Source organism: Phoxinus phoxinus, assembly GCF_949152265.1.
Source record: "Phoxinus phoxinus genome assembly, chromosome: 20".
NCBI lineage: Eukaryota > Metazoa > Chordata > Actinopteri > Cypriniformes > Leuciscidae > Phoxinus > Phoxinus phoxinus.
Window position 1 is genome coordinate 8,443,773 of NC_136895.1, and position 12,696 is coordinate 8,456,468.

General features: G+C 38.3%; 1 protein-coding gene across 4 annotated transcripts in view; it reads left to right on the top strand.

The window, feature by feature from the left end:
- The window catches only part of grm7 (glutamate metabotropic receptor 7), a 237,621-nt gene extending 231,213 nt beyond the window's left edge, over positions 1 to 6,408 (top strand). For 2 of the 4 annotated variants that reach the window (XM_079593753.1, XM_079593751.1), the window contains one exon: positions 4,945 to 6,408. In XM_079593753.1, the coding sequence (XP_079449879.1) occupies positions 4,945 to 4,994 (50 nt within the window). In that variant the 3' untranslated portion in view covers positions 4,995 to 6,408. The remainder of the gene's footprint in view (positions 1 to 4,944) is intronic. The other 2 variants (XM_079593754.1, XM_079593752.1) reach the window with 1 other exon arrangement.
- Positions 6,409 to 12,696: the final 6,288 nt, after the last annotated feature.

Consider the following 12,696-nt stretch of genomic DNA (forward strand, 5'->3'; position numbering starts at 1 on the left):
GGTGCATAAAATCAAGTCCCCACCTTACATTTTTTTTCTTTTTTTTTTATAATCCCTTGCAGTCAGATATATGTCACAAAAGGGAAATCAGATGTTGTTTATTCATAGTTCAGGAGGCTTAACAGAGTTCTCATAGACATTCAACCTTAGCTGTCTCATTGCCATCTAAGAAAAACATCTAGGAAAAATGGAGACATTATTTGCCAAACCCGATGAGTTTTTCTTATCTACATGCAGCAAGCATTTTACATATTTAATGTTTCCAAGAAGAGTGTCCAAGCAAAAGCTGAACATAGTTATGAAACGGTGAACTCAACTGTCAGAGGTAATCAGAAGACACGTGGAAGATCCCAAGCTTCAAACGCAAGTCCCACTGCTCAATTCCCCTAACGCCACCGTGATGGCATGGCAGACTCCATCGCAGGTCCCAAAAGAGCCGTGAACCATCTGTGTCTGCCTTCCCTGTGCACTCACTGTTCTTTCTCTCTCCCTCTTCTGCTATATAACACACTCTGACTCTCTAAATTATTTTTATGGCTATGTATGTATATGAATGTTCTGAACCCTGAGATATATGACACCCAGAGGAATAGACCCTAAAACTATTGAGCCAAGGCAATGCTAGAGCGGAATGCCGTAATCATCGCCCTCATTCCCAACAATTTTGGTGGCACATGCAAATTCGAGTCTAGTTGATATGCGAGTTTCATCACTGAGACTGAACTGGCGCTGGACTTCACTGCAAGAACACATGACAAGTTTTGACAGCAAATAAAACGGCTGGAGTGTATGCAACTGTAAACAGTTTGCATCAAAAGCGATGTATAGATTTGCTCTGACAACAGTGATGATTCATATTTTATTCATTAATTTTCACATCGACGCAAAAACTAAACACAACCATTTGCGAGCTTTCAACAGAACATCCAATATCTTAATGATCCATACCCTTGCATAAAGAGAGAGAGTGTGTGCAGTATTACCGATTTTAATGGCCCGTATTATTATAATCTCATCCTAATAAAATAATATAAATGAACACTATAAAATTTTTCTTCCATTGTAAAGATAACCCTGTGCAAAGAGCTCAGACGCCTAAATTCTGTTCTGATAGATACTGTGAACATCACTGAAAAAGAGAACTCACGGTAATTTGTTGCGGTAAAGTGGCCAGAATTTGTTCATTTCAATGAGCCTCATTGGTAGAAAGAATTTCTTTGAAAATTGTTCATTATGTTTGTAAAAACACTCTTTCACAATTATTGCATCATGCAACAGACATTTCACGGTATCTTTCGTACATGTACGGTGGTTGTTGCATTATTCATTGTAACTGCCATGTTAACGTTCATAAAACTGTTCTTAAGAAGTTGTTGCATCATGCAACTTAACTGTCTTAATCTGTCTCATTATGGAATGTAATAGTAATTGTTCGTAAAGCCAATTGTACATAGTTTACACATCATGTGATGGTTTGTTTTAAACCATTCTTATGTAAATATGGCATTATGTAACGTAATTGTAACACTCATTTGTAGAGCTGCTCTCACGCAGTTGTTGCATTTGGGGCGTAATTGTAACATTGTTCGTAAAACTATTTGTACACATTTCTTACATTATACAATGTAATTGTCATGCTATAGTTCGTGAAACCACTGTTATACAATTGTCGCATTATGTGACTTATTTGTAACGCTATTGTTAGTACAACCATTGTACGTAATTTCTGCCGTACGTGAATTATGTTTAAGGCTGTTCTTACACAATTATTACATTATCCAACGTAATTGTTATGCTATCATTTGTAAAGTCACTGTTACGCAATTGTCGCATTATGCAACGTAATTGTAACACTATCGTTCGTACAACAATTTGTGCGTATTTTCAGCATTATGTGAAGTTATCCTGTTTAAAACCATTCTTACATAATTATTACATTATGCAACCTAATTGTTGCACTATCATTTGTAAAATCACTGTTCCTCAGTTGTCGCATTATGCAACATAATTATAACGCTATTGTTCGTACCACCATTTGTACGGAATATTTGCATTAGGCCTATGTGACTTTTACGTTTACATGACAACGATATGCTTAAAACTGAGAAGTTTTTATTTTAAAAACGCCACGCCACCGCCACAGTTTTTCCCCCAAAGCAATAGCCCTCCTGAATGACTCTTAAATCTGGAATTCATTGCACTTTATTTTTATTTAACACAACACTATCTATTCATATTAACTTATTGCTCATAGTGTCTCCGTTTGTCCTTGTATTGTGTTTGTTACACGGAGACCGTTTTCAAAAACGTGCACTTTGAAACCCGTTTCCAAACGGTTGCGTTTTCAGGCACCCAAAACGCCGTTGTCGAGTAAACGAACGGCCAAAAAAAATAGTTAAACCACATTAAATGTGGTTCAAAAGCCCACATAAAAAGTTTTACGTTTTTAGTTGAAAACGGTGTCCTGAAACAGCCCCTTAATTGTAATGCTGTCATTTGTCAAAAATGTTTGGAACAATTTTCATATTATTTAATTTACACACTTAAGTAACTGCGGCATTATTATTTGTAAAATATATTTATATGCAATTGTCACATTACGTGGCATAATTGTCACTCAATCATTCAAGAATAATAAACACTGTTACGTAATTTTGGCATTGGGACAATAAAATTCCTCAAATATTATGAAATCCAGTGTAGGCATGCGCAGTACACATAATAATAAAAAAGTAGTATACAAATGAGTAGCCTAACAGCCATTTAGACATCCAAAAACCATCCCCATTCGTCATGCCCTGGTTTACATCCATATCTGACGTTCTGTTGTCAGACACGTGTTTCCAACACTTTTCCCATCCCATGAGGAAGACTGCAGATGTGAGACAAGAGCTATTACGATGTTTTCGGTGTGCAGTGCTATAAGGGTGTACTGCAGTCGGTCAGGGGAGATGTAATGACTTCTGGATGAACTTTGTTTATGTGAAGGAATGCGCTGTAGTCTGGAGGCATCACAGCTGGTGGTGCAAATAAGGTCTTTAAAAGGGGTCACATCACCTTTAGTTTATTTTACAGGGAAATACAGTCACCTTCAGTCAACTTGATCCCATATTCTGTCTATCTCCCTATAGTGTCCATCACTCTCAAATGTAATTGTCAAATATAAGAGGCAATAGTCCAGACTGTGTGTGTGTGTGTGTGTGTGTGTGTGTGTGTGTGTGTGTGTGTGTGTGTGTGTGTGTGTGTGTGTGTGTGTGTGTGTGTGTGTGTGTGTGTGTGTGTGTGTGAGTGTGTGTGTGTGTGTGTGTGTGTGTGTGTGTGTTAGGTCACCCTTATCTGAGCTCCTATTATGTGTATTATAATATATTTATATATGTTTTTGCATATTAAGGGCACTTTCCTCAATCCACATTCATCAAGCCCACACTTCTGAATAGATGGCTCTCAGAGTGACATTTAACTCAAATACTAAAGGGGCTACTGACACTTAAAGGCCACAATGATCTCTCTACTTGGTAACCTTTACTTTTAAATATTTAGAAGTTCATTTACATGCAAAAGAGCACAACAAGCATCCGTGGATAAGCGCTGTAATTTAAGACTGGAGTCATTTCGTTACACAGAGTCTCTGCAAACACATCAGCGGCAGCTTGTGAAGGTCACGCTGTTATGACTGAAGACATTTGAGGACTTCTTACATAAGACTTATGCGATATTCATCTGCTTTTTAATTTTAGGTTGCTCTTTCATCATATAATGAACACAGTTATTTACATTTATGTGAGTTCATACTGTGGGTTAGAAATTCATCAGATCCCCTTACTGTAACTATTAAAGTATTAAGTAGCAACGCCCTAGAAGATCCCCAGAACCCTTAGTAAACCTCTCAGAATGCCCTAATAACCACCAACCGCCCAACCACCCAAACAACCACACCATAGAACATCCAAGCAACTACTCAATATCCTAGCAACCTCTCAAACCAGTTTAGCAACCACCCAGAAATACAATTGTAACTGCCTAGCAACCTCTCAGAACACCCTACAACTACCCAGAACACCCTACCAACCACTCAGAACACAGTAGCAACCACATAGCAACCTCTCTAAACACCCCACCACTTTTCAGAACACCCTAACAACCAATCGGAACACAGTAGCAACCACATAGAAACCTCTCAAAACACCCCACCACTACCCAGAACACCCTAACAATCATTCAGAAAACAGTAGCAACCACATTGCAACCTCTCAAAACACCATACAACTACACAGAACACCTTAACCACACAGAACACCTTAACAACCATTCAGAACACAGTAGCAACTACCTTGCAACCTCTCAAAACACCATTCAACTACACAGAACACCCTAACAACCACTCAGAACACGGTAGCAACCACCTAACAACCTCTCAAAACACCCCACCACTACCCAGAACACCCTAACAACCACCCAGAACACAGTAGCAACCACCTAGCAACCTTTCTAATCAAAACACCCCACCACTACCAAGAACATTCTAAAAACCACTCAGAACACAGTAGCAATCTCCTTGTAACCTCTTAAAACACTTTAGCAAACACCCAAGCACTCCACTCGGAATATACAAGCAGCCAACTAGCAACCTTTCAAAAGCCCCAAACAACCACTCAGTGCACCCTAGAAACCAACAAGCAATTTATCAAAACACCCAACAGCTACCCAGAAAACCCTAGCAACCACCCAGAACAAGAACCCACTCAAAACTTTCAAGCAAACACAAACACCCTAGCAACTGCATTGTCTTTAAGAGTCAGTTTCTAGAGTTTTTTCGTTCCATACCAAAAAAAATGTCCCTGTCAGGCCTCCTGACAAGAATCAATGAATTCCTCTCATTTTTAGTGAGAAAAAAAGGAAGAAATATCAAATGAAAAGCAATCTTTCATCTTTCTCTCCTCTCAGGTCCGGCCGCTAAGAAGAAATACGTGAGTTACAATGACCTTGTGATCTGAGGGCCTCCATCACAGGAGGAAGGTGATCGATGGCAGTTCCTGGTTTCTCTCGGCTCTTTGGCACAAAAGTAAAGCGGGAAAAAGGCTTTCGGTGTACCTCTCTTTCCATCCTTCTTTTGTCCGAGGGCCAGGACAGTGACTGTGCCCTCAGCTAAACCAACGCCAGAGGATCTCAGTTGATTTTCGACACCTTTAAGAAAAATGAAATGGCAAAACCACAACCCCCCCACCCCACCCCACCCCCCAAAAAAAGAAAAAATCAGAAAAATAAATTGACATCTGCAAAAAAAAAAACACAGTAGCAGGAATCAACGGATTGTACAACCGGAGGAAATACATTTTTGTTGTTTTGTTTTTTCTTCTGATGGAGGTGCAACAGTGGCACAACACGACTGACCTCCTGTCAGTCAACGATTGAGGTTGCACTTGCCGTGATGGACCTTCGACAAGGCGTTTGTTCTGATAATCCATCACAGACTTTATTCAGGGCGCTGATAAATTGACATGGCTTTTGGAATGCTGGGCCGAGAGGTCCTCCTCATCTTTACATGTACTTCCAAACTGCAAGTTTTTTGGGATTTTCCGTGCAAATTTGTGTGGTTCTTTCAGCATTTCCGTTTTCCTTTGCTGTCGGGATTTTTACGTTTCAGTTTTTTTTTCTTTCATTTTCCTTGCCTTTTTGGATGCACATTGTATTAAAGCCATATTCTTCTCTATGAGATCTCATTACTGGAATATTTTCTTTTTTACGGTCTTTATTTTGAGGGATACCATTTGATTTCTCCCTTTAACATGATAAATGTGACCGTATGACTCACATTTTTCTACATTCCCACCATGTTTGTAAGGGTTCGTAGACCATCGACTGTGTTGTTAGTGACTTTGAGAGATGTTGCATTGGTTTTACAGTAACTAAACCCTGGTGACCGATGGTGTTTCAGAATTCTTTTTTAAAGAAAGTGTTCACGTAGCAGTTGTCAATGCATGCTTGATATGTTTGATGTTGAAGTAAATGAAAATCTCACCACAGTTTTCTCACACTGGCCTGTTTACAGATAATTTCTAAAGCCTTTATTGATTTCTCTTTTTTCCTCAAGTACTATCTCATGAATCTCTCAGACATTCACTCACTCAAGGCAGAATATGGCTTTAATTTGTCTTGGAATTTTTAACTGCCCCAGAACTTATGGAGAAAATTGTGCAAAAGATATCAATATATATTTAAAAAAATATATGAAAAAAAAATAAAAAGCATGTATGTTTTATACTGTTTGTACTAAGTATTCATGTTGCCCTTGCTGCTTATGTGCTGATATTGTGGAAGACTTTTATGTTTGGCCACTCATGCAACTATACTGTGGTGTTGTCCAAGAATGTACCAACATGAAATAAAACCATTTGGTTATTTTTTATTACTTTATTATTATTTTTAGTAGTAGTATTATTAGTATATTAGTTTTGAATGTGCTTGCTTGAATTATGTTTGTTAAAATTGTTCCCACTTATTATGCAGAGACAACTAAAAGTAAGCTAATTTTTAGGTTGATTTATTTGCTCATAGTCACTCAGTTCCAAATACAGTTTTTTTTTTTTTAAACACCATGTGAATAATCACATTGGAACAACGGCACTATGTTTCCATTCAAAGTTGCGAATTTAACCTATGTGCAAAATTGGGATAACGCATAAAATATTTGCGAATAAAGTAGCGTTTCCATCCCATGTGTTCGAGAGAACAAAATCGTCACTTCCTGGGAAATTGGCGCAAAATATCTGTAATAAAAATGTACATAGGAATCTTTCTTCAAAAATCTCTCAGACAGCTTGATTGTGCTTTTTGAATGTATAGTTAAGATAGAATCTGTCTTTTGAATGGCTGTCAATGGAAAAATATGATTTTGTACTCAGATGTTGTAGTTACATCATCTGCCAGCAGGTGCTAAATTTGCTATGGTAACCAAAAACTCTTAAAGAGGACTTATTATGCCCTTTTACTAAGTCAAAGTGAAAGCTCAAAAAAATAATTTCACATATTTGACATTGTTGCAGCACCTCTCTTCAGAGTCTGTCAGTAACGCTCTGGGTTACGTTTCCCCTACAACAACGTAGCATATTTTCCGGACTATAAGTCGCATCAGTCAAAAAATGCGTCATGAAGAGGAAAAAAACATATATAAGTTGCTCTGGACTATAAGTCACATTTATTTAGAAATTTATTTCACAAAATCCAAGACCAAGAACAGACATTTAATCTGGAAAGGCAAGTTATTCAACTACACAATAGCACACAGAACAACAGGCTGAATTGGTGTCCGGTATGTTAACGTAACACATTAACAGTTATTCAGCTACACAACAGCATAAAGAACATATACCTGGGAGGCTGAATAGGCTAAATTAACATAAGCCAGCGAGTCCAACAAGCAAGTTACCGGTAAGCAAGTTCACCAAGCTCCCGCAATCTCATTCCACAACACTGAATTCTTCCTCGGTGTCGCTTCTGAACAACTCCGCTAACTAGAGCGCCCTCTCGCGGCTGTAGACGGTAATGTTTTCTCTTGGTTCATCTCAGTCAGTATGAATTAATTTTGATATATAAGTCGCACCTGACTATAAGTCGCAGGACCAGCCAAACAATGAAAAAAAGTGTGACTTATAGGAAAATACGGTAACTCACTGCTAAGCCACCACAGTACGATGCATCGTTGGAAAAACGAACTAGCAAGTGACCCACGTCTGTTTCCCGAAAACAAAGTAACTTTGTCGCACATCCGTCGTACGAACTACGTTGGTTGTTCAACAATTGTTAAAGATGTCATACTAATTAATCGGTTCTAGATTAAATTAATGTCAGATTATTGCTGTAAATAAGCGAACATGGCATCTGACGACTACTTCGCAATTTTTGTACTCCATTGTTTTGTTTTATTTCCAGATGTTTCATTCAATCGCGATGCAGATGGCGAATGTTAATTGGAATTATTGTTTCGGGAAAACAGAATCATGTAACTATGCTGGTAACAATGGAACTTGCGAACCATAGTTGGTTCACAATGACTTTGTTTCCGTCTCTATGAAGCACCTCCTTCCAAAGAGTGCAATGTGCTCTGATTGGTCGCTTGGACCACTGTGTTGTGATTGGTCAACCGATTTTAGTGTGTTTGGGAAATGTCACGCCCCTCACCATAACCGCGAATTTCAACACACTACTAACTAACTCAACCAGGCCTCGTCCCCTTTATTTTGTGTAGAAGAAGAAAACTCAAGACTAAAACTGAGGCGTTTCATGAAGTTCAGAGACAGTGACACTGATATAGAATAAGTATATTATTCTAGTAACTTTGCAGACCTTTGTTTTATGCTCAAACAGCAACATCACACACTAAAGAATGTTGAATTTTTTTTTAAAGCATATAGCACCCTCTATAATTTAGATTCAGTTCAGACTATTACTTGCGTAAGCCTTGTCTACCACAATCCCACAAGGGACAGTGATGGAAACACTTCTGTTTAAGTTCCAGTAGGAAAGCATCTTCTGAATTATAAAATGGGATCAAAGCTGCGTTTGATTGGCGGTGCGTTAGCGCACAAGCGTGTGCGCGGTTGACAAGCACTGCACTGTCAGCAGAAGGCGTTGTGTGCTGGAAGCTCAGGCCTGTCAGATGATGGCAGAGAAACGTCTTTCAATCACAGCTGGAGAGCGAAAGTCTAAAGTGTCTTTAATTCTGAAAGTGAGGGGTTGAAGGAAGGAAATCTGTGTGGCTTGCAAAACACATTTGCTAAACCACTGTCATGGCTCAACTGTTTGCTAACGTTTCTTTGACCTGTTTACGCCGCGCCAAATGTTGTGGCTCAGCATACTGAGGACATTGATGCATATAAGGTCATTACACATTTGATAAATAACATTCTGGTCATGAATTTCACCTTCTATGTAATCAAAATAGTTATCTTGTTAGTTGTTTACCAGAGGTAGCTATGTTAGCAGGCTTTTTGGCTAATTCTATATTATTGGAGCAGTCTAATTATGTGCTAAGCGAACAGGCTAATAAGTTGTATTTTAAGGGTACGTTTACACGACAGTGATATGCTTAAAGTTAAAGATCAGTGAAATGCTTTGAGTTTTTCTGCGTACATTCGCCACCACGGTCAAAACGATCCCCATTCACACGAATCCACGAAAATGACTAAAAACGCTGTATTCTGCTCCAGACCATTAGATGGCGATGAAACACTATAGATTGAACACGTAATACGCATGTGCATGACGTCATCGTCTTCAGAGATTCAAGTTTTTGTTGTTTACATGGAGACCGTTTTCAAAAACGTGCACTTTGACACCCGTTTTCAAAAGTTAGCATTTTCAGGCTCCCAAAGCGCTGTTGTCGTGTAAATGAACGTCCAAAAAGCATTTTTCGTTTTTAAAATGCTGGTGTAACCAGCCCCTAATCAATTAGTTGTGTGTTAAGCTATAAAGCTAATCTACTGAAGTGTGTGTGTTAACCAGTTAGTTTACAAGTTAATGCACTTGCTTATTATACTTTAATTCATACACATACAACCAGCCAATCAGATTATGAAGTCAGCTGTAAAATCTTGGTCATAATTTGGTTTAATTTTTAATGCGAATTTATCAATTTCTTCTTCAATATAATCAAAATATCATTCTCATTAGATGTTTCTATTAGGGTTTGTTTTATTAGCAGACTAATTGGCTAATGGCCATGTTATCAAGCAGATTGATCAGCTAGTGCTAAGCTAACAGGCTAAGGTGTTAGCGACATGTTAAGCTTAATTAACCATATGCTAAGCTAAAAAGTGAATCTTCTTGCTGTATTCAAAGCTAGTCGGTTCACTAGTTAGCTTACAAGCTAATTTACTTGCTTATCTTACAAACCAACTGATTAAACAGAATAACAAACATTACATTTGATCATTTATAGTTTGTGTTATTAGTATACATAATAATTCACAGAACTAATCTGTGTATACACAGAACCTGTGCAAAAAGTCAGCCAATCAGACTGGAGATGCTATTGTTCAGCCAGTTTTTGCCTTCATGTGTGTAATGCGCCTGAGAACGTGGCGGTCGGTGGACATGCTGTCTGCGACTGAGACTATTGACTTTCAGTTTGTCGACGCAAGGGAGCCATCAAACGATACCCGTAACCTCCTTCTCAAGGAACGGAAAACGAACATGATCGAAATGATTATCCTCACAAAGGTTTGGAAGTAAAACCAATGCATCTCTTCATTTCCACCCGGCATTGGGGCTTAAACTAAGCAAAATTGAGACCTAAAAAGACAGACTTGGTCACAAATTGATACGTCTCCGATCTGATGAGGTCTTTCCCTCTATCAAGCAAGGAATAGCAGGTGTCAATGGAACCCAATTTATACAATCCACGGGAATGAAAGTTATTAACCTGCTTGCCAGGGAATGTGTATTTGCGTCTTGGCCTTTCCATTTGGTAGTGGGGGGACTCGGGATATTGAGATACGACTCAGGACACATTGATCTATTTCAGCTGCATCTTAAGTAAGTATTTGACATTTCCTCTCAGGCATTGCAGGCTGCCGCGCAACATGTTTAACTCCTTCCTTCCAGAATTAGATATTCCACATTTGGTTATGAGCGGGATCCACAAAACGGAAGGAAATGTCAAGGCGACCCCCTCGGCATGAATTTTTATGATTGTCTTAATGGATAAAAGATTATTTTTTTCGTCTGTAATCCAAGGAGACAAAGATGGGCTCCACGTTCAGAAGATTCGAAATTATTCATAATGCCTGAAATCTCAACTCAAATGTAAGGGTCTTTATTACCGTAATTCATTCAGACGGCTGCACACTAACCCTTCATAGACAATGTTGGCTCACTACGATAATAAAAGCACACAGTACAGAGACCGTATCAAATTGTGAATGTGACAGCTTAGTAATTTAGTTATGAACCAATTTAAATTCAGATAAGCGCAAACAGCAGGACAGGAGGATGTGGGATATTCAGTAATACTCAGTAATGATATGTAATATTACACTAGCTGTAGTTGTTAAACAATAACGATGCCTGGAAAGCTGTCTATTTAGTATTCAGCACACTCGTGTAACCTCCAAACCAGATTTAAGTGTGGTAATTGCAGGCATCATCAATACAATACAGTAAAAATGGGTTGGAACAACACGAGGGTGTGCAAATTATGACAAGATAATATTTGGGTGAGCTGCCCTCAATGCTGATGAGGTACTGCATAACTTTCTCTATGCGTTTCAACTGAGCACTAACATTTAACTAGGAATAATTATTGGTATTTTCTGAATCTCACTTGCTCCTGAAGGCTGCCGCTTCAATGACCTACAGGAACAAAATATATAAATGAATGGCTTTATACTCGAGGAAATTAGACATGAACGTACGGCAAAGTAGTTACGCAATCACCTTGCTATACATTGACCAGTCGTAAAGCTTGCCGTTTTGAATGATGGGAAAATGCAAATTTCACCACTTATAAAAGGTGTCACATCCTAATTTACATGCCATGCATCAGATGGAAATTGCACGGGTCATTACGCTCATTCGGATCCCCGGTGGATTGCTCGATCCGCTATTAATTCACATGACTCGTTTGGAAAATCTCTCATGCAAATAACACTCCTGATTGAATCAAGTAGCACACAATAATGACATGAAAACATTACATAAGGATATATACATGTGCTTTTTTTTAAATAAGTTTTATTTAAATGAAGGTATACGCTTTCATTTGATTGAGGTCGCTGGCCAAAAAAAAGCCAAACAAGTAGTGTCATATATATGAATGAGTATGATTCATTTTGAGACTGTGTGGGGGGGGAAATCAAGAGGAAATTTAGCAGGCTAGTCAACTATTGATATGCTAATGTTGCAAGCTCATCAACTAGCACTATGCTAAGCTGTCAGGTTTGCTGTAAGATAATCAAAATAGTCATTCTAGTTATCATTTAGTAGCAGCTAGCTGTTTTAGTCGGCTAGTCAGCTATTGGTATGGTAACATTGCAAGTTCATCAACTAGCAGTGAGTTATTGTCAGGGTAGATGTAAGGTACACAAAATAGCCCTTTGTTATCCTCTTTTAGCAGTTGTAGATATTTTTGCAGGCTAATTAGCTATTCGTATATGCCAATCTAATAGATGAATCAGTTAGCAGTATGCTATGCTATCATGCTAACTGTAAGGTAGGAAAGGCTAATCAGTTAAACAAGTAGGATAATCCATCGGCTAAATTGTTTAACCAACTGTTAAAAACAAAATGATGTTTATTTTGGCCGTTTTTGCTATGTAATATGTGTCGTAATTATTACTACTTACCTAAAAGTGCACATAGCAATCTGTAAACCTTGCAGACTAGTGAATTTCTAGAATTTTAGCTAGTTAATCAGCTATTTGTATGCTAATCTTGCAGATATCAGTTAGCAGTATACTAAGCAGGGAGGCTAGCTGTAGCCTAAAGTAATCAAAATAGTATTCTCATTGTCTTTTTTCTTCTTTAGCATTGAAAGCTATTTTAGCAGGCTAATCAGCTATTTTAGCATGCAAATTAACTGTTTCAAACTGACATATTCAGTTTGAAACCTAGAGGGATTACAATCAATTGGAACCACAGATTTTAGTAATCTTAGTTTCATAACGGAGTGTCACTTTGCGTTTTTCCTCGTGAAGCACA